General features: G+C 39.2%; 1 protein-coding gene across 6 annotated transcripts in view; it reads right to left on the reverse strand.

Moving 5' to 3' along the window:
• Positions 1-26,393, reverse strand: part of DAPP1 (dual adaptor of phosphotyrosine and 3-phosphoinositides 1) — a 59,676-nt gene that overhangs the window by 23,122 nt on the left and 10,161 nt on the right. For all 6 annotated transcript variants that reach the window (XM_060416852.1, XM_012179624.5, XM_060416853.1 and 3 more), the window contains exons 2-3: positions 14,932-15,054; positions 12,265-12,398 (exon numbers count right to left, since the gene is read on the reverse strand). In XM_060416852.1, the coding sequence (XP_060272835.1) occupies positions 12,265-12,398; positions 14,932-15,054 (257 nt within the window). The remainder of the gene's footprint in view (positions 1-12,264; positions 12,399-14,931; positions 15,055-26,393) is intronic.

The raw sequence follows: 26,393 nt of genomic DNA on the forward strand, positions 1-26,393 counted from the left end.
GAACCCTGGCTGTGTTTCACTTCAGTTTCCGAACTACATGAAGGAGATTGTTGTTTCCTGCCTTTGACATGAAACCTGGTATCAGAAACTCTTGGGTGGGGGGGAATATTTTTGAACTGTAACTTATAGACACCTACTCAGTGTATAGTACTATGAGATTGCATTGAAAGACTCCTTATCTTATATTCCAGCAGGAATTCCGACAATAAGTAAGGACAGTCTCAAGCCTCAGGCACTGGTTTGATATCTAAACTAGAGTATAGTGCAGGGCACACAGAGCTCCTAAAAAGGAAACTTTGTTTAGAGTATTTCCTTTTTCCACTGAAGTGAGTGCTGCCCCCAGGTTCCCCACCTAGACTGGAAGATGGCTGGAGGGCAAGGACGATACCTGTTTCATCACTGTATTACCAGTGGCCAGCAGTGCCCAGCTCACAGCTGGTTCTCAATACAGATGATTAATTATGAATTAAATTAAAATAAGATCATATCCATCCATGCTTCATTATTGCCCTCAGGTCCAGAAAACAAGCTTTCCTGCTGCATATGCATGGCAGATCCCTCCATCTCCTCCTGCTAATACAGGGTGACCTTCCAGGGGAGTTACAAGAGTACTGATGGTCTTTCTGTTCTCTTCTTTGCTACCTGCTCTGCAAATGAACTTGAACTATCATAAAATGGTGCTGATAAAATCACGTTTGTTTACACATGAAGGAGTTAGGCAATGGCACCCCACTCCAGTACTCTTGCCCGGAAAATCCCATGGACGGAGGAGCCTGGTAAGCTGCATTCCATGGGGTCGCTAAGAGTTGGACACGACTGAGCGACTTGCCTTTCACTTTTCGCTTTCATGCATTGGAGAAGGAAATGGCAACCCACTCCAGTGTTCTTGCCTGGAGAATCCCAGGGATGGGGGAGCCTGGTGGGCTGCCGTCTATGGGGTCGCATAGAGTCGGACACGACTGAAGCGACTCAGCAGCAGCAGCAGCAGCAGCAGCGGCAGCAGCAGCAGCAGCAGCAGCGGCAGCAGCAGCAGCAGCAGCAGCAGCAGGCTCATAGAGAGAAATACACTGAGTTAAGGAAAGCGGACCTGACAGCCAGGGCAAGGGAAGATTCTGTTATAATATCCAAGGGAAGATTCTGTTATAATAAATATCCAAGGCAAATCAGGTCACTTTTTTTTGGAGTACTTGATTCTACCTTTCATATGAGTGCACTATGGAACTGACTTAAAATTTGAAGAAGACATCACAGAGATTTAAGTAAACATTAATCCAATCGTTCCTAAACCAATGCTTCATGATATGTCAAAAAATATATAGCTCTAGCATATAGCTATTGAATGAATTACCATAAAAGGGCCTCTTAAAATAAAATTAATAATGATTATTTCTGCCATGCTAAGAATTATTATAAATATCACTATCTTACATGCCTAATCTCATCCAGTCTTCACAGCAAGTCATTAAGGTATCAACTATTACCATCAGCTTAATTTCATAAGATGATGAAACTGAAGCTCAGTGAGGTTACATAATTTGCCTGAAGAAACACAGCTGGTACATAGCAAAGGCTGGAGTTAGACCTGAGGTTCACATGTTTACACATCATACCGTCCATTTTTCCTAGCCTTGGTGATAATCACCACCATGGAAACTCTCTACGGCATGTGAAATGTACTTTGGTTATTGTGGACAAGAGAATTACGTGTATCAACCAAAATTTGATGAAATGGATTCTTCAAGAAGCAGCTTAAGAAAAGAAAAGGAGAGTTTTTACTTCAACGTTTCTCACCAGACCTCAGTTTCTTCATTTGTAAAGGAGTAATTAAATGGTCTCTGAGCTCCCTTCCAATTCCAACATTGCATAAATCTAGTTAACTGCACAAGCCCAACTGAAAGTGAAGAAATATTAGGATGCATAGTAACCAAAGGTTTATCCTGTTTCAGTGAATGTGCAATATTCATCTGATATACTTCACTTCTGATGTCATTTTATTTTTGCCTCTCATTTTTCTTTTCCTCCCCCTTCTCTTCAAACTTTGAATTTTATTTAACTTTACTGTAGTTACATAGGCTGTTTTATATTCTTTCTGGAGAGGCATACATGAGATGGGCCTAAGTATTTGGAGGATGTGTTCTAGTCAACTTTTTTTTTAATGTATTTGATTATTTTATTTTTGGCTGCACTGAGTCTTTATTGCTGGTCCTCTAGTTGCTAGCATGGGCTTCTCCTTGCAGTGGCATCTCTTGTTGCGGAACATGCACCCTAATGTGCGTGGGCTCAGTAGTTGTGCCCCCATGGCATGTGGGATCTTAGTTCCCCGACCAGGGATCGAATCCATGTCCCCTGCCTTGCAAAGTGTATTCTTAACCACTGGACCACCAGGGAAGCCCTAGTCAACTTTTTTGGTGTTTTATGATTTTCTAGAAAAATTTCTCCGGTAAAAATTAATGTTAATAAATTAAGAATAACAATAAACACAAAGCTCAAATTGAGTCATATTCTTTAGAACAAGGGTTTTATATCATATCAGAAATATTATTATAGGCTTTAAGGAGACTGAGGACTAAACAATGTACTGTAGGCCTGCCATATCCTACGAGCATTTTGTGCATCGAGTGGCATGGACTCTCCATCCTAATCCAGTCAAAGCCATGCTGTGCTGTGGCAGTATTGCCTGTAGTGTCACTGGGACACCGGTTTTAGGAGAACACAAAGTGAATGGAAAGCACACAGGCTTTAAAACCAGGTTAGCCTGGATTCCAATCTCAGCGCTAATGTTCTCTATATGTGAAGCTTGGACAAATAAATTAAAATCTCTGAGTTTTTATTTCCTAATCTGAAAATAGGACGACTTTACCACTATTGTGGGTGGTCCAGAAGATTAAATACCTTGGTATGTGTGAAAATATCTAATAGCATGCCTGGAACTTACTAAAAGTCTGCAAAGGTTTGTTTCATTCTCTTCCTTGCCTGCTTTTTACTTTTCCAAACATGCCTCATCTACAAATGAAGATTTGTATTTCTGGCAAACATAAACTAAAGAAGTGACTTCTGGGCTTCTCTGGTGGCTTTGTGGTAAAGAATTCACATGTCAATGCAGGAGACACCAGTTCAACCCATGATCCAAGAAGATCCTACGTCCCTGAAGCAGCTAAGCCTGTGCACACAGCTATTGTGCTCCAGAGCTTAGAAGTAAGCAACTACCCAGGCTACGTGCTGCAGCTGCTAAAGCCCATATGCCCTAGAGCCCGTGCTCTGCAACAAGAGAAACCAGTGCAGTGAGAAGCCTGCACCCTGCAGCTAGCCCAAGCAGCAATGGAGACCCAGCACAGCCAAAGGTAAATAAACGAACATAAGTATTAAGAAAAAAAAAAAGAAGTGACTCCTGGTTGTGGTTTGACAATATTCCAAGTTATCACCAATTATTTTCAGAACAGTCACAGAAGTCTCAAATTAAAATTAATTTTAACTTAATTATTTTAAAATGTCACCTGGATGGAATGGCTAGAGTCACAAAATAAAATAATAATAACTATAGCAGTTATCAAAAGGTTGGGAATCCCCATATCAGAACAAAAAGAGAAGTGGAAATTTGACATTTAACAAAGAACCAGATAGGATCTTCAAAACTGAGAACCAATCACTATAAAGGGTAAGCACAAACACAGCACTTATTCTTTTTTTCATGCTAGTTAGGTGATTAAAGTCACAACACAGTAATTTCTATAATAAATTGTACATGACAATTTCATGTACAAAAGTATTGCAATATAGAGAAAAGGTAATGGAAAAGGCAATTTTTATTTTAATACTATTTGGACATGTAAGCATAAAGATAAATGCCGGGTACATTTTCCAAGACAAATCTTAGTCAAATACAAGCTGCTGCTGCTGTTAAGTCATTTCAGTTGTGTCCAATTCTGTGCAACCCCGTAGACTGCTGCCTACCAGGCTCCTCTGTCCATGGGATTTTCCAGGCAAGAGTACTGGAGTGGGGTGCCATTGTCTTCTCTGGAGTCAAATACCAGAGGATTCATTAAAAATTAATAATGAACCAAACATGTCCATACTAAAAATAATTCTCATATTTTCAAATCTATTTGAGTTGACTTTAGAAGCCATGTACAAATATGAGTAGAAGATTCACATAATGTCTTACTATTACAGGGCTTCCCTGGTGGCTCAGACGATAAGGAGTCTACCTGCAGCGTGGGAGACCCAGGTTCAATCCCTGGATTGGGAAGGTCCTCTGGAGAACGAAATGGCAACCCACTCCAGAATTCTTGCCTGGAAAATCCCATGGGCGAAGGAGCCTGGTGGGCTACAGTCCGGGGTTGCAGAGTCGGATGCGACTGAGCCACTTCACTGTACTATTACAAATGAAAGGTAGAGTCTGAATTTAATCATTACTGAGCATGCATACAACACAAATCATTTTCAAATTATGCTTTGTACATATTTTGGAAGTAAAAATTGCCAGCAGCTTGCTAGTTGTTATGTTGTCCCAAAAGCTGCAGTGTGGACATTGGTATTGGTATACTGTCCACAGAAAGCTGTGGGTCATGATTAGCATTTATTCTTTTAGGTTATGGGGCATAACAGGGGGAAAAAAGACAAGAATCCTTCTTCTCATAGAGTTTATATATGAATGTGAAGATGTTTAAAAAATAAGTGGGTTAAAAATAGTTAGGGACTTCCCTTGCAATCCAGTGATTAAGACTTCACCTTTCAGTGCAGTGGATGTGGGTTCAGTCCTTGGTTGGGAAGCTAAGATCCCACGTGTCTCGTGGCCAAAACATAAAACAGAAACAATACTGTAGTAAATGCAATAAAGACTTAAAAAATGGTCCACATCAAACAATTGAAATATCTTATAAAAATATGTTTAAAGGTAAAAGGGCTATTAAATACAGTAAAAGCAAATGGGCAAATTGTATGATATACTTGGGAGATGATTGGGTTTTGAGAAGGAGAAGTATCTTAAGAGTGAAATAAGAAGAAATTACAGTGAACAGAAACTTTAATGGAGATTAGAGAGATTACAACAAGGGGAAAAGAGATTTAAGAATAATAGAATCTTGAAGTTATTAGGAGGGTTAGATCTTACTCACAAGAATCTTCATTCTTTATTAAGGAAACAGAAATCCCGGGAGTTTAAAGAAAAGAAAATAAGAATAAAATAGGGGAAATAATCTTAAAAGAGTATACATTCCTATAGGTTAACACTTTTACCTATCTTGAGTGCAAATATTTTCTGATGACCCAGAACCAAGCATTCTGGTTTCACTCTATGAAAGACATTATATAGACAGAAAACTGTAAAGCAAAAGCTTACAGTTGTTGGTTATTTGATTATCTCTCCCATTGCCATCAAAGATAAAGTCTCTCTTAAATAAACTTACTCCCAGACCCTACCAAGTGAGGCTGGCCTGAGTGGGCTCTGGGCTGAGAGGCCTAAAATACCCAGCTCTACTCCTTCCCATTCCAGAGATCTGGATGTCAGGACCCTGACAGGGTCTCATCTACAATGCAGAAAAATGCTTCTCCAGGTGATCCTTAACCGAGCAAAAATTTTAATAAGAATTTGCACTTCATCTGCTAGTAAGCAAGAAATCATTAGGTGGAGGTCTCCTGATCACTGGAAGCCAATTCTTTTTTATAAATTTAAAATTTTTTTATTGAAGTATAGTTGGTTTACAGTTTGTATTAATTTTGCTGCACAGCAATGTGATTCAGCCATATATATGTATATATATATTCTTTTTTATATTCTTTTCCATTATGGTTCTATATTCTTTTTATATTTTTTCCATTATGGTTCATCACAGGACAGGGAATATTAGTTCCCTGTGATATAGAGTAGGACCTTGTTGCCCATCCATTCCATATATAGTAGCTTTCATCTGCTAACCCCAAATTCCCAATTCACCCTTCTTCCACTGCCCCCTGCCCTTGGCAGCCACAAGTCTGTTCCTTATGCGAGTCAGTTTCTGTTTCATAGATAGGTTCTTTTGTGCCATATTTTAGACTCCATGTGTAAGTGATATCACATGGTATTTGTCTTTCTTTTTTTGACTTATTTCACCTAGCATGACGATCTCTAGTTGCATCTTTGTTGCTGCAAATGGCAATGTTTCATTTCTGTGGCTTAGTAGTATTCCTGCATGTGTGTGTGTGTGTGTGTGTGTGTGTGTGTGTGTGTGATATACATGTATATCGCATCTTTGTCCACTCATCTGCCAATGGACACTTAGGTTGTTTCCACATTTTGGCTATTGTGAATGGTGCTGCTATGAATATAGGGCACATGTATCTTCTTGAATTACAATTTTGCAGGAGCCAGCTCTTAAATGAACAAGAGTTTGGTTTTTAGGAGATGGAATCCCAGTTTCTGTCCATGGTTGTTCATAGGTCACAGTGCTGATTCTGTGACTTCCAAGGATCATCTGGGTTTAAGAGCCATCACAGCTTCTGCACGTGGTGCCTGTTATCTTGTTTCCTGAGGCCTACGACTCCCAGAGGACAAAATAGCAACACTCATAAGTTATGGGTTTTGCCTCTTGTTCCCAGCTTTGGTGGCTTTGCCTTCAGCTGGCAGGGACAGATAAGAGGAATGTTTATAGTTACTGGAATATAACTCAAGGGCTGGAAGCCAGACTGTCAAGTGCATATCTATCACCACCTGGAGTCTATAGCAGAGGTTTAAATAGTAGCAAATTCCCAACTTGGTAATGAATAGAAGAGAGGAGAGGCAATGGAAAGGATGAAAATCTCAGTTTCCCAAGTTTTATTGCAATAAATAAAATAAATATTACAGTACTGACAAGAGATATAGCAAGCTTTAGATCTGGAGAAATCTACTGTAGGAGTCTGGGTTACAAATCATTATAATCTTTATTGTATTAGCCACAGACATTTATTCAGATGACTGTATTTGCTGGAAAAGCTTAACATTGTCCCAACATTGTCCCAATCACCTAGTGACTGGATCAGTGCCAGGAAGGTTCAGCCAGAAAGTACTGCAACACATTCATTTCAAATAAGACACACATATATGCACACAGTGAATTACTACTTAGCCATAAAAAATGAAATCTTGCTATTTGCAGCAATATGGATGGAGGGCATAAGGCTAAGTGAAGTAAGTCAGACAGAGAAAGATAAATATTGTATATCACTTATATGTGGAGTCTAAAAAATAGAACAAACTAGGGAATCTGCCTGCAATGCAGGAGACCCAGGTTTGATTCCTGGGCTGGGAAGATTCCCTGGAGAAGGAAATGACAATCCACTCTAGTATTCTTGCTTGGAAAATCTCATGGACAGAGGAGCCTGGTGGGCTACAGTCCATGGCATCTCAAGAGTTGGACACAACTGAGCGACTAAACCATCACCACAGTGAATAAAATAAAAAGGAAGTAGACTCACAAATATTGAGAACAAACTAGTGGCTATCAGTGGAGAGAGGGGAAGGGGAAGGGCAGCATAGGAGTAGGTGATTAAGAGGTATAAACTCTAATGTATAAAAATAAGCTTCATGGATAATTGTATAGAACAGGGAATATAACCAATATTTTATAATACTATAAACAGAGTAAAACTTTAAAATTGTGAATCACTATATGTACACATATAGTATTATCCATCAACTACACTTCAGTTAAAAAAAAAACTTAAAAAAAATGATTTTTGAAATCTGCTGGTATGCAGAATATGTACCTTTTCCTAACTTGGAGAAAATCCAGACAGGAGCATGGAGAATGACCAAAGAGATTGAAAATAGAATCTAGAGGGAGAGTTTAAAAGAAGGGAGTCAGCTTTGCTTGGAAAGAGAAAAGAAGGCTGAAAGCAACAATGGTTCTGGCTCTGAAAGACACAAAGAGCTGCAGCTCATCATTCATTCATTCACTCATTCACTCGCCCAAAGTATCACTCACTGTCCCAGCACCTGGGGGACAAAGAGAAGGACAAAAATCAAAGTAGGTGAAACAGAGTCCTCAGCTTCAACATCTACTGTCCATTGCCAGTGCCCAAGAATTGAGCAAAAATAAGTGTAGGTTGGGACACAAGTAGGAAATAAGCCTGAAGGGAAGAGATTTAAGAAATTTAAAAACTTTCCAGGCAGGAGTGAACACCAACATCTTAGAAATCAGTGAACTAAAATGGACAGGAATGGGCAAGTTTAATTCAGACGATCATTGTATCTACTACTGTGGGCAAGAATCCCTTAGAAGAAAAGGAGTAGGCCTCATAGTCAACAGAAGAGTCCAAAATGCAGTACTTGGGTACAATCTCAAAACTGACAAAATGATCTCGGTTTGTTTCAATGCAAACCATTCAACATCATTGTAATCCAAGTCTATGCCCCAACCATTAATGCCAAAGAAATTGAAGTTGAATGGTTTTATGAAGACCTCCAAGACCTTCTAGAACTAATATAAGAATAGGGGGAAAAAAAAAACAAAACAGATGTCCTTTTCATCATAGGGGATTGGAATGTAAAAGTGGGAAGTCACGAGATACCTGGAGTTACAGGTAAGTTTGGCCTTGGAGTACAAAATGAAGAGGGAGAAAGGCTAACAGTTTTGCCAAGAGAATGCAGTGGTCATAGCAAACACTCTCTTTCAATATCACAAGAGACAACTCCATACATGTATAGGACCAAATGGCCAATACCAAAATCAGATTGATTATATTATTTGCAATCTAAGATGAAGAAGCTCATATAGTCAGTAAAAACAAGACTGGGAGGTGACTGTGGCTCAGATCATGATCCCCTTATTGTCAAATTTAGACTTAAATTGAAGGAAGTAGGGAAAACCACTAGACCATTCAGGTATGACCTAAATCAAATCCCTTACGATTATACAATGGAAGTGACAGATAGATTAAAGGGATTAGATCTGATAGAGTGCCTGAAGAACTATGGATGGAGGTTTGTAACATTGAACAGGTGGTGGTGACCAAAACCATCCCTCCAAAAAAGAAATGCAAGAAGGCAAAGTGGTTGTCTGAAGAGGGTTTACAAATAGCTGAGAAAAGAAGAGAAGCAAAAAGCAAGGAAGAAAGGGAAGTGAAGTTGCTCAGTTGTGTCCAACTCTTAGTGACCCCATGGACTGCAGCCTACCAGGCTCCTCTGTCCATGGGATTTTCCAGGCAAGAGTACTGGAGTGGGCTGCCATTGCCTTCTCTGGAAGAAAGGGAAAGATAAGCCAATCTGAATGCAGAGTTTCAAAGAATAGCAAGGAGAGATAAAAAAGGCCTTCTTAAGTGAATAATGCAAAGAAATAGAGGAAAATGATTGAATGAGGAAATGGGAAAGACTAGAAATCTCTTCAAGAAAATTGAAAATATTTAGGGAACATTTCATGCAAGGATGGACATGATAAAGAAAAGAAATGGTAAGGACCTAAGAAGCAGAAGAGATTAAGAAGAGGTGGCAAAAATACACAGAACTGTTCATAGGTCACAGTGCTGACTCTGTGACTTCCAAGGAAGTCAAAAAATGTCCAAATGACCCTGATAACCACCATGGTGTGGTCACTCACCTAGAGCTGGACTTCCTGGAGTGGGAAGTCAAGTCAAATGGGATTTAAGAAGCATCACTACTAACAAAGCTACTGGAGGTGATGGAATTCCAGCTGAGTTATTTCAAATCCTAAAAGATGATGCCATGAAAGCGGTGCACTCAATATGCCAGCAAATTTGGAAAACTCAGCAATGGCCACAGGGCTGGAAAAGGTCAGTTTTCAATTCCAATCCCAAGAAAGGAATCGCCAAAGAATGTTCAAACTACCACACAATTGCACTCATTTCACAAGCTAGCAAGGTAATGCTCAAAATCCTTCAGCCAGGCTTCAGCAGCACATGAACCAAGAACTTCCAGATGTACAAACTGGATTTAGAAAAGGCAGATGAACCAGAGATCAAATTGCCAACATCCATTGGATCATAGAAAAAGCAAGGGAATTCCAAAATAACTTCTGCTTCATCGACTATACTAAAGCCTTTGACTATGTGGATCACAACAAGCTGTGGACAATTCTTAAAGAAATGGGAATACCAGACCCCTATACCTGTCTCCTGAGAAATCTGTATTCAGGACAAGAAGCAACAGTTAGAACTGGACATGGAACAACGAACTGGTTCCAAATTGGGAAAGGAGTACATCAAGGCTGTATATTGTCACCCTACATATTTAACTTATAAGCAGAGTATATCATGAGAAATGCTGGGCTGGATGAATCACAAGTTGGAATTATGATTGCCAGGAGAAATATCGACAACTTTAGATACGGAGATGATACTACTCTAATGGCAGAAATTAAAGAGGAACTAAAAAGCCTCTTGAAGAGGGTGAAAGACGAGAATGAAAAGGCTGGCTTAAAACTCAACATTCAAAAAGCTAAGATCATGGCATCCAGTCCAATTACTTCATGGCAAATAGAAGGGGAACTAAGTGGAAACAGTGAAAGATTTTCTTGGGCTCCAAAATCGCTGCAGATGGTGACTACAGCCACGAAATTAAAAGACTCTTGGTTCTTGGAAGGAAAGCTATGACAAACCTAGACAGCATGTTAAAAAGCAGACACATCACTTTGCTGACAATGGTCCGTCTAGTCAAAGCTATAGTTTTTCCAGTAGTCATTTAGGGATGTTAGAGTTGGCCCACAAAGATGGCTGAGCACCAAAAAATTGATGTTTTTGAACTGTAGTGTGTTGGAGAAGACTCGCGAGTCTCTTGGACTGAAAGGAGATCCAACCAGTCCATCCTAAAGGAAATCAACCCTGAATATTCATTGGAGGGACTAATGCTGAAGTGAAGCTCCAATACTTTGGCCACCTGATGGGAAGAGCTGACTCATTGGAAAAGACCCTGATGCTGGGAAAGATCAAAGGCAAAAGGAGAAGGGGACGACAGAGGATGAGATGACTAGATAGCATCACTGACTCCGTGGACATGAATTTGAGCTAATTCTGGGAGACAGTGAAAGACCAGGGAGCCTGACTGCTGCAGTCCCATGAGGTCAGAAAGAGCCAGACACAACTTAGCAACTGAACAACAACAGGCCAAGGTGGCAACGGAAATCAATTCATCCCCACTTGCCCTTTGTTTATGAGAACTACTGCTGGTTAAATGGTAATTTTCAGGGTTTATTAGGAGGATTTTCACCAGAAAAAAAGAAAAAAAAAAGATCACTTCAGTCTTACAGTTTGGAATATTCTATTAAAGACCTTGCACGGTCAGTATAAGGTAAGGCAACTATTTTGTGGTTTCCGTCTCTGCTCAACACTGTATGATTCATATCAGGGTCTGTTCGGGCCACAGAAATAGCAGAAGAGGAAAAGGCAATCGTATCTCTCCCCAGAGTGGTTAACAAAAAGCCCGCTAACCGAGTTTACCATGAACATGAGTGTGTACAAATTCTTAGCAACTGACTGTGTTATTAATGCTTGAATTCCTTTTGTGCTTGATTCTTAGAATTGTCCAACTTTTGATTAACTGAGAATTATCATCATTTAGGACATACAAAATTGTGATTCTTTTAACACAAATACAAAGGAAATCTTTTACATACTTTAAATAGTATAGACAAATGAGTTAGATAATTAAAAAGTCAAGATAGTGTGTTTTGGTTTTAATTTGAATTTTCTGGTTTGACTCTAACCACCCGAAAAGGAAATTTCAAACTTTTTCAGGCATACTTAAGCCCCATTTAAAAATTTACAAGAAACCAAGACTTAGGAGAACAATTTTTAGTCAGTATTTTCACTATTCAATGACCTTTGGGGAAATTTAAGTGTAAATTTCATTTTTAAAAATGCTCAAAAACTGTTCAAAATGACCATTTTGTGTCTCCCAGATAGGCAAACTGCCCATACCTAAACTTCTGATGAATCAAAAAGTTGTTCTTTCCTTTATTCTTTCTTTCTTTATTGTATATATCATTAGGCCATTTTTTAAAAATGTGTACTCTTAGTCAATCCACTAAATAATATATCCTGAGAAAAATACCTATTTTGTACAAAGCATTTTGTTTTCTCCTAAAGATAATACTGAAATGTATATATATATATATATAATACATATAATTTATTTATGTAGCATATGGCACAGTAATTGAAAAAATATGTTTCTAAGCATTATATATAGTATGCAAATAATCCAATAGAAGTGACAACCATTTACTTGAAATCCATTTGTCCCCCCCTCCCTCCTGAAATAATATCTCTCAGGTCAACTATATGTGCATAGCTTACCTGTCTCACTTCCAATCAAAGGCTGATTTGCAAAATGCTTGACAAAATCCTTCAAAGATGAGAATTCATTAAAGCCAAATTTAAATGAATATCCAGTATATTCAACATGAAAGTGTTTGACTGAGTCTTTGGCTCTAAAAGAAAAAAAAAGGAAAAAAAAAAAACTTAATGCTACTTAAGAAACAAGTATCTTTTTTGAAGGGAAATGTAACCTTAGGCATTAGTATCACTGTGAAACCCTTCTCAAAACAGAGTTATGACACAATCACCAAAACCACTGGCATTTAAAGAATAGCACTCCTCTAATAATTAGTAATGTCGAGAATCTTTTCATGCACTTATCTGTATGTCTTTTTTGGAGAAACATTTATTAAGGTCTTCTGCTCATTTTTCAAATGGATTGTTTGTATTTTGCTGGAGGCGTAAGTGTAAGAGAGACAGGAAGAGAGATGATAGAAATGGCAGGCCACCCTCTCCCCAGATTCTCCTCTGTGCCTGGTCCTCCTCCCTTACTTGGGAGTCAGTACAAATTCTGCCTCTTTTCACTTAATCAGTTATGTGAGCCCAGTCCTTTGCCTCCCACACCTGTTTCACTCCCTGCTGAATAAAATACCAACTTTCCTTCATTGCCATTTTTGAAATAAGGCAGAAAATTAAATTTTATATATATCTATATCTATAAACATATACACACACACACATACACATATGGCCTCACTTCCACTATTATTCTCTTTCAGGTAATTTTCCACCTTAAGCAAAAACCAGAAGTCAGAATCACCTAGAGGGTGCAAGTTTCTGGGCCTTACCCCCTGAATTCCTGATTCAGTAGGTCCAGGGCTGGGCCCAAGACTTGTGTTCCTAACAGGCTCTGAAGTGGTGCTACAGGTCTGGGGACCACGTTTTGGCAACTGCCATCGTCCAACCAGCTGTACTATTCTCCTAGGAGCTTCTGCCTTTGTTCCTTAGCTTGTACTGTTCCCTTCACCTGTGACTTCTTCCGCTTTGTTTTTGATTGTGTCCGTTCAAATACCACTTACTCTATCAAATATTGCATGGTATTCCAGCTTGAGTTACTTGTTTTTTCTCTTCTCAACAATTCACACACTTACCTTGCTGTCTTCACGTCATTTAGAGCACTCTCCTTTGTAGTAAAGTATTTATATATGGCCTCATTGCCCCTGTGAGGCTAGACTTCCTGAAGACAAGGTCTTTGAATCTCCTACAACACTTATTAAAGTGGTAAGCACAGAGTGGCTGCTCTGAAATATTATTAAGGAAGTGAATGAACAAATGAATAAAAACAACCATTCTCCTGAGCTGGTCTTTGGTTCATCTCACTTTTGCTGGTGGTTATTAGTTTTTAAAGCATTTCCCAAAAAAAAAATAAATAAAGCATTTCCAAGTGCTTGTAATGGAAATTAACAATTTATATTTTAAATTTGTATATAGATGTAATATATGTGTTATCTCTTTATAAGCCTTATGAAACATGTAAAAGTGAAAAGTTATCTTTCTTTGAGCCAACAATTCCACAGGTTTGTCTGAGATTTTGGAGTGATCCACGCAATAAAGGATCAACAATCCAACCATTAAATATAATTTTAACATTTGCTGTTGATTCGAGAAAGCACAATTCCTGCTTAACCCAGAGTTGAATTCCTACTTCAAGCAGAATTCCACTTTTGATTAAAAATTTTCCAAAGATGTTGTTTAGAAAAATTTATAAACAAAATAAAACAATAATGGTTTGAGGTTAATGGGTGGGTGCTGCTGCTGCTAAGTCGCTTCAGTCGTGTCTGACTCTGTGCGACCCCATAGATGGCTCCTCCAGGAGCCACCACCAGGCTCCTCCATCCCTGGGATTCTCCAGGCAAGAATGGGTGGGTAGCCGAGGGCAATTTCATGGAGTCCTCATATCCTAGCAACTGCCTGTGAACCCAGTGAGACTTGCTATATGTCAGTGGAAGCCAAGGTGACCGGTACTAACAGATAAGCAATGACTCCCCCTGATTATCAGGTGGCTAGGTCACCTTCTCTGAAAGGGAAGTCAGCCAGGAGAAAGTGTGCGAGAGAAACCCTGAAAGGGCTGGCCAATGACTGTTTTGAGCCAGGCATATCCGGTGGGGACTAGATTAACTTTCTTAACAGTGGGGGGAAATGGAACTTTGAGAAATTCTGTTTATAGAAAAAAATTAAAAGTTGCATGTTGCCTGCTGGAGTTTGTGGTTATGAAAGTTTCATAGCCATAAGTCATTTTGATTTTCCAGAGAAAGCAAACAACAGTGAAAAGGGTACCGGGCCAGGCTCCAGGGATGAGGATTCTGGTGCTGTTTCTAGCACTCTTTTATTGAGTGGAAGACACTTTACCACTTCAGTTTCTTCCTCAGTCAAGCAAGAGTTTTAGATTAAATAATTCATAAAATCTCCTTCAGCTTTAACATTTTGTTTTGGTCCCAGCTCTAATAATATTTCCCCTGCTAATGGAAGGAGCAGGCATGTTTTCTGCAGTCTCACCACTCAGAGCTTGGCATCCTTGGACCTGCTGATCTAACAAAAATCAAGCGAATTCCATCTTCTGGCAGTCTGCATGTGATGCTGAAGTCAGTGCCCATATAAGGAAGAGATGGGATCCCACTAAACTCATAGAGTTCTTATGAACCCTACCTCACAGAGAGGGAGTAGAGCCCAATCCTTTCGTTGCTGTCCCGCAGAAGGTAGCTCCCATCACGTCCGTTGGAGAGGAGCAGTGCCTCAGCGGCATGGCGGGTGAGATTGCCGTGGTACCACCTGGGGAAGAGAGAGCAGCACTTTCACTCAGAGTGAACTACGGAGGGACTCTTCCTGCACTGGGTTTTCCTCTCAGAGATTACCTCAGCAATATTCTCCACCCTGGTAGCCCTGAGGCCAAACTCTGAGCAAAGACATCAAGAAAAGAAAATTGCTGGATGAGGCTGAAGGGGAAAGGAGGGGTTTGCCTTATCCCAGCGTGTTATCGGTTGAACTGTATCCTGAACACTCTTATGTTGAAGTGCTGAGCCCTAGTACCTCAGAATGCTTCCTTATTTGGAGATAGGGTCTTTAGCAAGTTATAATGAGGGTTCTTAAGGTGTCCTAGGGGTCTCCTCCCTTGGTGGCTCAGATGGTAAAGAATCTGCCTGCAGTTCAGGAGACCTGGGTTCGATTCCTGGGTTGGGAAGATCCCCTGGAGAAGAGAATGGCTACTCACTCCAGAATTGTTGCCTGGAGAACCCCTTGGACAGAGGAGCCTGGTGGGCTACAGTCCATGGGGTCATAAAGAGTCACACACGACTGAGTGACTAACACTTCCATTTTCAAGGTGGGTCCTAATTCAATAGGACCATAAAAATAGGACTTTTGGAGACAGACTTGAACACAGGGAGCGTGCCTTGTGAACACTCTCCCTAAAGACGGCCATCTGTAAGTCAAGGAGGGTGAGCTGGAGCAGATCCCCCCTCATAGCCACCAGAAGGAACCAACCCTCCTTGGGGTTGACACCTTGATTTGGGGCTTCTAATCTCCAGAACATGAGACAATCAGTTTCCTCTGTTAAAGTACTGCCATTCTGTGGTACTTACTCATGCAAGTCCTAGCAAACAAACCCACATTACTTTGTAGACAGAAAGATTTTTAAAATTTCAAGTAAAAAATAACCATAAGAATAGGCTTGGGCCAATTTTCTCTCTTTCTTTTGATCTATCATGCTCTCTTTTAAAAGTGTGGTACCATGTTTTGTAATGTGTAAAACCACTGAGCTGTTATCCCAGAGTCCATTGTCATGAGGGAAATGAAGTTGAACACAAGGAATTCAGACGTTTTATACAGAGACGCAAGCCCTGTTCACTATTGTTTAAAACTCCCAAATACCTGCAGAGTTGGGGAAGTCCCAAGGATAGTCAGACTAATGTATGTGTTTAAAAAAATAAATAAACTCCAAAAACACATTAGAAAAGGTATCATATATCTATGGTAGAAAAAAATCTATATAGTTCAAAAGAAGGCATAATGAAAATGAAGCTTTTTTTCTCCCCTTTAATCCACATCACCCCTGTTCCTTTCCCAATGTTACCCCAATGTTACCCATTTTCTGTGCTTCCTCCTGAGAGGAATCCTTTGTGTCCAGAGGCATCTAGGCATGTCCCCAATCCCAGCTCTATGGAGACAAGAGCATCCCAGGCACCTCACTCGTTTTTCCTTTCCCGTTCTTTTTAATGAGTCAATAGAGACAGTTCAGTGTGGTGATTAGGACTGTGGTCTCTGGTGTCAGTTTGCCAGAGTCCTGATCCACGTGAAACCTCTTACAGCTGTAACACCTTGGGCAAGTTACATAACCAATCTAAGCCTCAGTTTTCTCACCTCTAAAACAGAATTAATAAGAGCAGTGCCTCATGGGCCAGCAGTAAGTTCTGCTTGCTATGGTCAAAGCAGTCTTGGCAAATAGTTGAGCTCAGAACACATTAGCTGTCATGAAGCCGTTGAGATCCCCAGAGCCATAACTTGTGATGTTGCCTCTGAGGTGTGATTTTCTTGTTGCTCAGATATACTTGTTGATTACTTTCAGCTTCTTTCAGATATGGGAAGCTAGGTCATGGTGGGTAGCAGCTGCTATTAGGAGCTGTAGTGCAGGGCAGCGAAGGGGAAGGAGACAGGAGCAGCTACACAAATATTGCTGATAATGTCGGTGAACTCAGTACTATTACAGAGGTGTGCATGGTGTACAAGGAAGTGCCCTGCTCTGAGAGTGATGGATCTGCTGGGATGTCCTGTGCTATGATATTTAAGCCTGATAATAAAAATTAAACATAAGACCAAAGGCAAAGGGAGTTTCTACATAGGTCTCTGAGCTATCTGTTTTCTAAATCAGCATGTCCTAATGTCTGCTTCTTTAGCACATTTCTTTGTGGCAGAGATGCCTCAGTCCTGAGTTAGCAATGTACTTGCTAACTAAAAACAATGGCAAGGAAAAGCATTTTTATAAGAAATCCCATTGAGTTATTTACTCTTTCATTGGACTAATTCCCAAATGTGCTCAAATCTTCTCAGCATCAAATTCTTTAAATGTTGGAACCTAACACTAATATGTTGTTTGTCGATGATACTTGAATTAAAAAAAGGAAAAAGGAAAATTGGAGGAGCTAAAAGTGAGGCTATCAAAAACTTCAGGTTTGATTACAGGCAGAATACTAATTTTTTTGATAAATGAAATCTTTATGAAGTCACAAGTTCTTAAATGTATGTTGCAATAATTATATTTTGAATGGACATTTCAGTTTAAGTTAACAGATTACTTATCTGAAGCAACAAAATTCTAAAATGTAAAGAATCTGGACATTGGCATTCTTTTCAACAAGATCTAATGATGTCTGTTGAAAGCATTTATAGAATTCTGATAATTACAGCTTGATAGCAGTTTTTATTGAGGTTTTTTTTTTTAATCCCTTGGTTGTGCTGCAAGGCATGCGGGATCTTAGTTCCCTGACCAGGATTCCAACCTGCATCCCCTGCACTGGCAACATGGACTCTTAACCACTGGACCACCACAGAAGTCCCAGTTGAGAACTTTTTTAAGGTAATCTTTGAAACAGTAACTATATATCATAAGCACATAAGAAATCCTTGAATATAAAGCATTACACTGTGCTGTAATTTGGAACATCGCAGGGGTCGTTAATTTCTTGGTAGCAGCTTGGTAGGGTCAGCATGGCCATCCCAGGTTTCATGGAGTCCTGGGCCCAGGCAAATCTAAGATACAGCCTGCCAGGCAGCCAACCTACACTTCACCATGTCTGCATGGCAATGAGGATCTTCATTCCCCAAACAACTCTTTCACAAATGCCTAAACTTCCTCTCTTCATTGAGTTAAGCATCATTTCCCAGAAACTTTAGATCAGGTTATCTCTCAGGGAAGTGACTATAAAGCCAAACAGCATTACATATCCTTTGGAGGAATATGTCCATCTTTGGTAAGGATGGTTCAAGATTGTGTTCATACAGAGTGAAAGTTTAGGGACTTTCCTGGTGTCCAGTGGTTAAGAATCCACCTGCCAACCCAGGGGATGCGGGTTTGATTCTTGGTCCAGGGAGATTCCACATGCTGTGGGCCAACCAAGCCTGTGCGCTGCAACTACTGAAGCCCAAGCACCCTGGAACCTGAGCCGCAAAAGAGAAACCACTGCAAAGACAAGCCCATGCACTGCGACTGGAGAGCAGCTCCTGCTCGGCGCAGCGAGAGAAAACCCGGGTACCGCAGTGAAGACCCAGCACAGCCAAAAAGAAACCAACAAATAAATAATGAGTTTTTCAAAAAAGATCAAAAGATTGCAAATATAGTCTTGGTCAGTCAGGAGTTTTCCCATAGTTAACCTTTTCTACTTTCTATGGTTCGACCTTATAAATCTTTGTCTACTGAGTACAAATCTGTGCAAGGCATTATACTAGGCAGTCAAAGGGAATAAGAACCCAGGCTGGGCTTCAAGAAACCATTAATCTAGGCGAGAGGGTAAGAGAAGTATTTTGTGAGAGTAAAGATCAAGGCCATTTTTTGAAAGTCTCAACATCTAAGCAGGCCTTAAAGAACATACAAGTTATTTTAAAACTGTACTTTTCTTTTTCTGGTAACAAAGAATATGTAGCAAAAATCAAAATATGTATATATACAGAAGAGGAAATGAAAGTCATTCACAGAAGAGAAAATACGTATTTCAAATAAATAGTCTCACTATTAATCAGAGAAATGCAAACTAAAACAATAATGTAGTATTTTTTTTAATCCACCAGACCGGTTAGTATTAAGTATTGGAGAATTTAGGGGCAACGGATATTATCATCTACTGTTGGCAGGTGTTTAAGTTGGAGGGGAACTTACATATCTAGTGTAACTGGACATGTCCACACAACCAGCGACTCTACTTCTGATGTCTGATTAGTGAAACACTCACAAGTACACAGAAGGACGTGTGAATTAAGATGTTTACCGTAGAGCCTTTGCGAGAATAAAAATTAGGAGCTATCCTAATTTTCCACCAACAGTGAGATGATAAAGTTGAGTGCTCAGAGGATGAGATTTTGTTAAAAGTTAATCAGATAAGGAGCGAAACTGGGTCGTTTGTAGTGATGTGGATGAATCTAGAGTCTGTCTCATGGAATGAAGTATAAGTCAGAAAAAGAAAAACAGGTATCTAATATTAACACATATGTTATATATGAAATCTAGCAAAATGGTACGGATGAACCTATTTGTAGGGCAGGAATAGGGATGCGGACATACAGAATGTCTGGTGGGCACAGTGGGGAAGGGGAGGGTGGGGTGAACTGAGAGAGTGGCCCTGGCATGTATACACTATCCTGTGTAAAACAGACAGCTGGCGGGAAGGGGCTGAATGGCTCAGGGCGCCTGGCGCTCTGTGACAGCCCGGAGGGGTGGGATTGCGGTGGGAGGCTCGAGAGAGGGGATATGTGCGTCCTTATAGCTGTTTCACATTGTTGTACAGCAGAAACTAGCACGACGTTGTAAAGCAATTCTCCTCCAGTTATTTTTTTTTAAGCTATGAAAAAAAAGTTAAAAAGTTAATTTGAAAAGGTGAGAGCGTGTTGGTCACCAAATGTTGGGGGCAGAAGGTCGGGTGCAACCAGCACTCCTTGAGGGAATGCCAAAATGCTTGCCACCCTGTGAAGACGGATGTAGTTCTGAGCAACTGAGAATTGTCCCGCTCAGAATGCCAGTTGCACCCTCATGGGAAAACACTGAATGCTTAGGTCCACACATGTCAGAGCAGACAGATCCCAAAACGTACTATCAGGTACAGTATGAAACCGCTTAAGGAAAAATCTCTCTCGTCTCCTCCAAATAATACAACACATACACATATAAAAGCACATAATAGCACAAAATAGGAGCTGATAAAATATACTCCAAACTCATAATAACGGTCCTTAATGGAAAGAACCGTGATTGAGAGTAGTGTTGAGAGTCCTTAGTTTGATTAAGTTTTCCTAATTTACCTTGTTCTAATAAAAAAAATACATACATATATTAATTGAGTAACTAAAATTTGAAAAAGAGAATACAGTATTTCTACATTAATCCAACCTCCAGGGCCCTGGTAATGCTTATTGTATTTAATTATTTTATTTTATTTACCTATTCAACTACTGTTAATTGAATTCTGGAAGTGATCTAGTACTTGGATGGAGAGAGGGAGAGAGAGACTTTTTCTCTATTTAAAGTCTGGTGGAATTTGGAGCGACAATTGTTCAGGGAGCTATCTGTGCAAAGGGAATAACAGGAGCAAAGGCCAGGAAGCAGGCAGACACCAGGTATGTATCAGGTCAGAGCCCTGCATAGTGGGGTGGGCAATATCCAGGTGAGTGCCAAGGGCAGCAGCCAGGCATGGTGAGATGAACCTGGGAGGATATTGATGCTATCCTATGCTTGGCTTTAGACGCTGACTGTTCCTTGGCTGATATGGCTTAAAATGCATACACAACAGCTCATTACATAGAGTACTAATTGCTTGGGTCAAAATTCCTGTAACTGGGGCTGTGTTTAAAGTGTTTTTATTTGGTTATTCTGACTTTAGATGGAAGATTCAAATTTTAAGGGACTTGAAACTTGTAAAATTTGGAAGTCTCTTTAAGAAAAATTAATGTTAATTTATCAAAAGAGAAAAATTATTTAGAGTGAGAGATCATAATAAATTGCAAATTTTAAAAGCTGACATCAACAAAATGAAAAGGCAACCTGCTGAATGGGAGAAAATATTTGCAAATCATATATTCAATAAGGGGTTAATATTCAGACTAGATAAAGAACTCAATAGCAAAAAAAAAAAAAAAACCCCAAAGCAATCCAATATTAAAATGGACTGAAGATCTGAATACACATTTTCCAAAGACAGATGGCCAACAGATACATCACTAATCATCAGGGAAATGCAAATCAAAACCACAATGAGATATCACCTCACACCTGTTAGAATGGCTGTCATCAAAAAGACAAGAACTAACCAGTGCTGGTGAGGATGTGGAAAAAAAGGTTGGTGGGAATGTAAATTGATGCAACCACTATATAAAACAGATTGGAGGTTTGTCAATAAATTAAAAATAGGACTGCTATATGACCCAGCAATTCTACTTTTGGGTATTTATCTGAAGAAAATTAAATCACTAATTAGAAAACATATATGTTTAAAAAAACATGTTAATTGCTGCATTATTTACAGTAGACAAGATGCAGAAATAACCTAAATGTCCATTGATGGGTGAACGGATAAGGGAAATGTTATTAAGCCATAAAGAGTTAAATCTGGCCATTTTCAACATGAGTGGACCTTAAGGGCCTTGTGCTAAACAAAATTTCAGACAGAAAAAAGACAAATACTGTATGATATCACTTATATGGGAAATCTAAAATACAAAACAACCAACCAAACAGAACAAAACAGATTCATAGATCCAGAAAACAAATGTACAGTTTCCAGAAAGGAAAGGATTGTGTGTGAATCAGGTGTAGGTAATCACGTCTGGTTATAAAATAAATAAGCCACAGGGATGTAATTACAGCATAAGGAATATCGGTGATAATATTGTAAGAACTTTGTAGGGGACAGATGGTTGCTAGACTTATTGTGGTGATCATTCCATAATGTATACAAATATCAAGTCATTATGTAGTACTCCTGAAACTAACATAATGGTGTATGTCAGCTATATGTGTGTGTGTTCAGTCGCTCAGTCACGTCCAACTCTTTGCGACCCCATGGACCATAGCCCACCAAGCTCCTCTGTCCATGGAATCTTCCAGGCAACAATAATGGAGAATAAACGGTGCCATTTCCTACTCCAGGGGATCTTCCCAACCCAGGGATTGAGCATTGGCAGGCGGATTCTTTAGCACTGTGCCACCTATATTTCAATTAATAAAGAATGAAATACACCAACATTTAGCTATGAAAAATAAGAAAAAATAAAACAACAAAAAAGAAACAAAACACCAAGTTCGCAGATATAGAGAACAGATTGGTGAATGCTGGAGATGCATGTTGAGGGGGTAGTAAAATGGATAAAGAATATCAAAAGGTACAAATTTCCTCTTGAAAGTTCTCATCACAAGAAAAAATGTTTTGTTACCCATGTGGTGACGGATGTTAACTGAACTTACTGTGGTGTTCAGTTTGCAATATACATAAATATCAAATCATTATGTTATATCCCGGAAACAAATATAATGTTATATGTCAATTATATCACTAATTAAAAAATTAAAAGGTGACAAACTGAGAAAACAACTTATATTCATTAAATACCTGTTTAACACACCGCCAGACTTTTTTCTCTAGACTTTTGGCCATATCATCTTTATTTTTTCATGTAAAACAATGTTTTACTGTAATTTTCTATAGAGAGAACAGAAAAATTCAGTCTTTCACCTATAATTTTTTAAATTATAGATAGCAGAGAAAAGTTATTTTCAACTTCATAATGTGATGTTGATAATGAAGTTTTTAGGATTGTTGGAAAATTTGAGAACCTCTATCAAATTTCTTTCATAAATGAGCTGTAAGGGTATTTAAAATTTTAATGCTCAGGGACTAATCGTAAATATTTTTCCAACTGATGCGTTTATTTTAACTACCTCAGTAGGGTCTGTGCAAGACAGAGGCCCTGAAGCTGAAGCTTCATTGACTTCACAGTAAACTCACTTCTGGTGATTACAAAAGTCACATCAGCTTTTTTTTTTTTAGAGTAAACAATTAAAATGTTTGATTTAGTAAATAAAAGCTACATTGAGTCCCTAGTCGCCAACAGCTAGGTTTATATTTCTAATTTTTGTACAATGTGTGGGCAAAGTCTCAACCCTAGTAAGATTCTTATCTAATCTTTGTTTACATATTGCTAGTAATGGGGAACTCACTGCTTGTACAGGCAAACCTGTACATACTTCTATGATTTACAGCCAGAAAACCCTTGCCTACATCAGTCTACTGTTTCCTGATGTACAGCATTCAACAGATGGTCTCAAAGTTACTTCTTGGAGTTATATAGATGTCACTTACACAAATAGTTAAAAGTGTTTAAAATGTTCTCGATTTTGTTTACATCATCTTCAACTTCTCCTTTTATGATAGACTTTTAGTCCCTTGATCACCCAGAGAACTTGTCTCCTCTGAATACTTTCCAAATATTTAAAATCTATCTTCAAGGTAAGATTTGATATGTAAACCAAAAGCCCAGAGGCTCTCCTTATTCCAGCTGTCAGGTACGTTGCAAGGCAACCCAAGATTGCAGTCATTTCTCAACAGTTTCATCACACTGCTGATTCACTCTAGACCTGCTGCTGATTAAAACCCCTAAATAAGTCCTGTTCCTCTGTGGCTCTCCCACATCTCCGCCAGCTATGTTAGATGATGTTTTTAGAATTTAGTGCAATAAAAAACCTTTTTACTGCTGGGAACTGCCAAGTGAAAAAGAATGCTAATACGCAGTCAACCTGGCTCACAAACACCCATGCGGTAGCTTCGAAAATTTTGTGAGGCAAGAGCACGCCTTTATCTCCCCTATTTCCTCAGTGATGAGTCCATCTGCCCCAGTGACTTCTGACGCAATGGTTGTGACTCCATGCAAGTAGCAACCTCCATCTTTCTCATCTGTCAAAGTGACTAATAATAACACCTGGTAGGAAAACTCTCTTATTTTCATGCTGGAACATTGACTTCTTTAATAAACCTCTTATATGATTCTTTAACTTTTGCAGAAGAGAGCAAGATACAATCTTTGCAACTAATACAACATACATGGGTTTTCCTTGGTGGCTTAGTGGTAAAGAATCCATCTGCCAATGCAGGAGGTACAGGTTTAGATCCCTGGGTCCATAAGATCCCCTGGAGAAGAAAATGGTAACCTACTCCAGTATTCTTGCCTAGGAAATCCCATGGACAGAGGAGCCTGGTGGACTACAGTTCATAGGGTTGCAAAGAGTCAGACACAATTGAGCAACTGAACAACAGTTATGAATATTCTAGACATTGTGTTGGTTGCTGGGAATACAACTCCTCTGCTGTTTGGGATAAGGTTCATTTTCCAGAAACTTAAAAAAAAAAAAAAAAAAAAGTTTTGTCTCATTGTCCCTGAAGAAGTGAAAAAGAGCCAGAAACTACTCTTTACAACAACACATTTGAAGCAATGTTGTATTTTCTTTTCTCCCAAGGTCCACATGTTGTCATAAATGGCTCAAGGGTAATACAGTCAACCAAAGCTTACCAAACTTCCAAAGAATATTTGTACTGGGCTTACTAGCTTATCAAATCCGCACCTGGCCTTGAAGGAAACTGTGGTGTTATCCCTTCCATGATACATTAACAAATTAGGAAACATCCACCCACTAAAGACTTTTCATAGCTGCCTCTCAGTGAGATACAGGAAATAAGCTCAACCACAGACAAAACAGACGAGCTCCATCCAGAAACCCCATCCTCAGTTCTGCCTCTTCTCTCATTCCAGTGACCTTTGTGCTAGAGCCTCCTGGGAAACTGCCCCACCATACTGGAGTCTTCATGGTTTCTTATCCCTTTGAGTTTAATTGTGTTAACTTAATTTGTTGATACAATTATTTCTCATTCTGCTCTGTCCTTTGAAAGAGAAGCTTTCAAGCTCTTTGAATTAACCAACAGCATAAAATATATTTTGCATCTGTGTGTGTGTGTGTGTATACACAGTTACATTATAAACATACATACAAAAAAACCCAAAAAGTGTTATAGGAAACAATATTATCCTTTTAAATGCTGTTTACTATTTTCTTTTCTATTTCTTTTCAACAAATATTGATTGTGATACACTAAATTAACTTTAAGGACGTGCTTGGGTTGTATCCGATGTTTGAAAAACAACGTGAAGTCTTTTGTCATTCAGAACCCTGAGATTTTGTAAGGAATTCACATTAGCACATTCACATTCCTGGACCCCCTGAATTATAATCTGTTTTCATCACGAGCTCCACATGATTGGTATGAGTTTAGAGTTTGAGAAGCACAGAGTTGAAGGACTCTTGGTCCTAAAAACTTTAATCCACTTCAACAGTCTTGATGGTTTGAGTGTACTGTATGTCGTATTAAAGAGGGAGACAAAGAGAGCAAAGAGCATACTAAGTGGCTTCACAGTACTTAGGAAGAAAAGAGAAGGGTCTGTGGCTGATTTAATTTTTAAAAAGTCCCCAGATAGCTGGTCTCTTAGTGAGACGGACAATAAATGATATAGAAGGGGGAGCTCCTGAGGAGATGAAACGATCAAGGAAAGCTTCATGGAGGAGGAAGACCATGAGTTGGAACTTGAAGAATAGATACAGAATTCATCAAGTATAAGAAAAAAGAGCATTCCAACAGGAGTGGTAGCATAAGCAAAGGCACTGGGGTTGACACATGCATGGGTCTATAGAAAACACAATGCCTGCCTGGAACAGAGGGTCTATATTGAGGAACAATGCAAAATAACACTGGAGGAACAAGTGGACGCAGAAACCACTCTTACATATTAAAACATGAGCCATACATCCGGTTTGGGTTATATACATCTTGGGGAGAAAATTTCTTCCTAACTCACGTCTACAGATTATTTACATATTTAAATACCTATTTTCCCCCTTCCTGCCAAAGAGAAGTGACATAGAAATAAGTTTCTGTCCCTTCAGACTTACGAGGACATATATTTTAACCCACAACAATAACAGAAAGTCCTGCTTGTGTGAAAACAGCTTATAGGCTCTGGAGTTGAGCAGGCAACAAAAGCACTCTTCTTTAGAGAATTTTCACTTTTTATTCATTTTCAAAATTACGCTCACTTTTTTTCGTGTTCATGACAAGCATTTTCTTTTCTAGACAAAAAGTAACATGGCAAGCCTTCTTAATCAAAAACTTAAATAGATTATATTTGAGAAGCTTTAGAATGCAAAAGAAACAGTTCTGAAAATTATTCTCACTTTTGAATGGCACTGACATACTTTCTGAACGCTCTAGACCAAAGATGGCAAATTCATAACATATGATGCACTCCCCTTTTCTTTCTTTCTTTTTCTTTTTTTAAATTTATTTGGCTGTGCAGGTCTTAGTTGAGGC

This window comes from Ovis aries, chromosome 6 (genome assembly GCF_016772045.2).
Source record: "Ovis aries strain OAR_USU_Benz2616 breed Rambouillet chromosome 6, ARS-UI_Ramb_v3.0, whole genome shotgun sequence".
Taxonomy (NCBI): domain Eukaryota; kingdom Metazoa; phylum Chordata; class Mammalia; order Artiodactyla; family Bovidae; genus Ovis; species Ovis aries.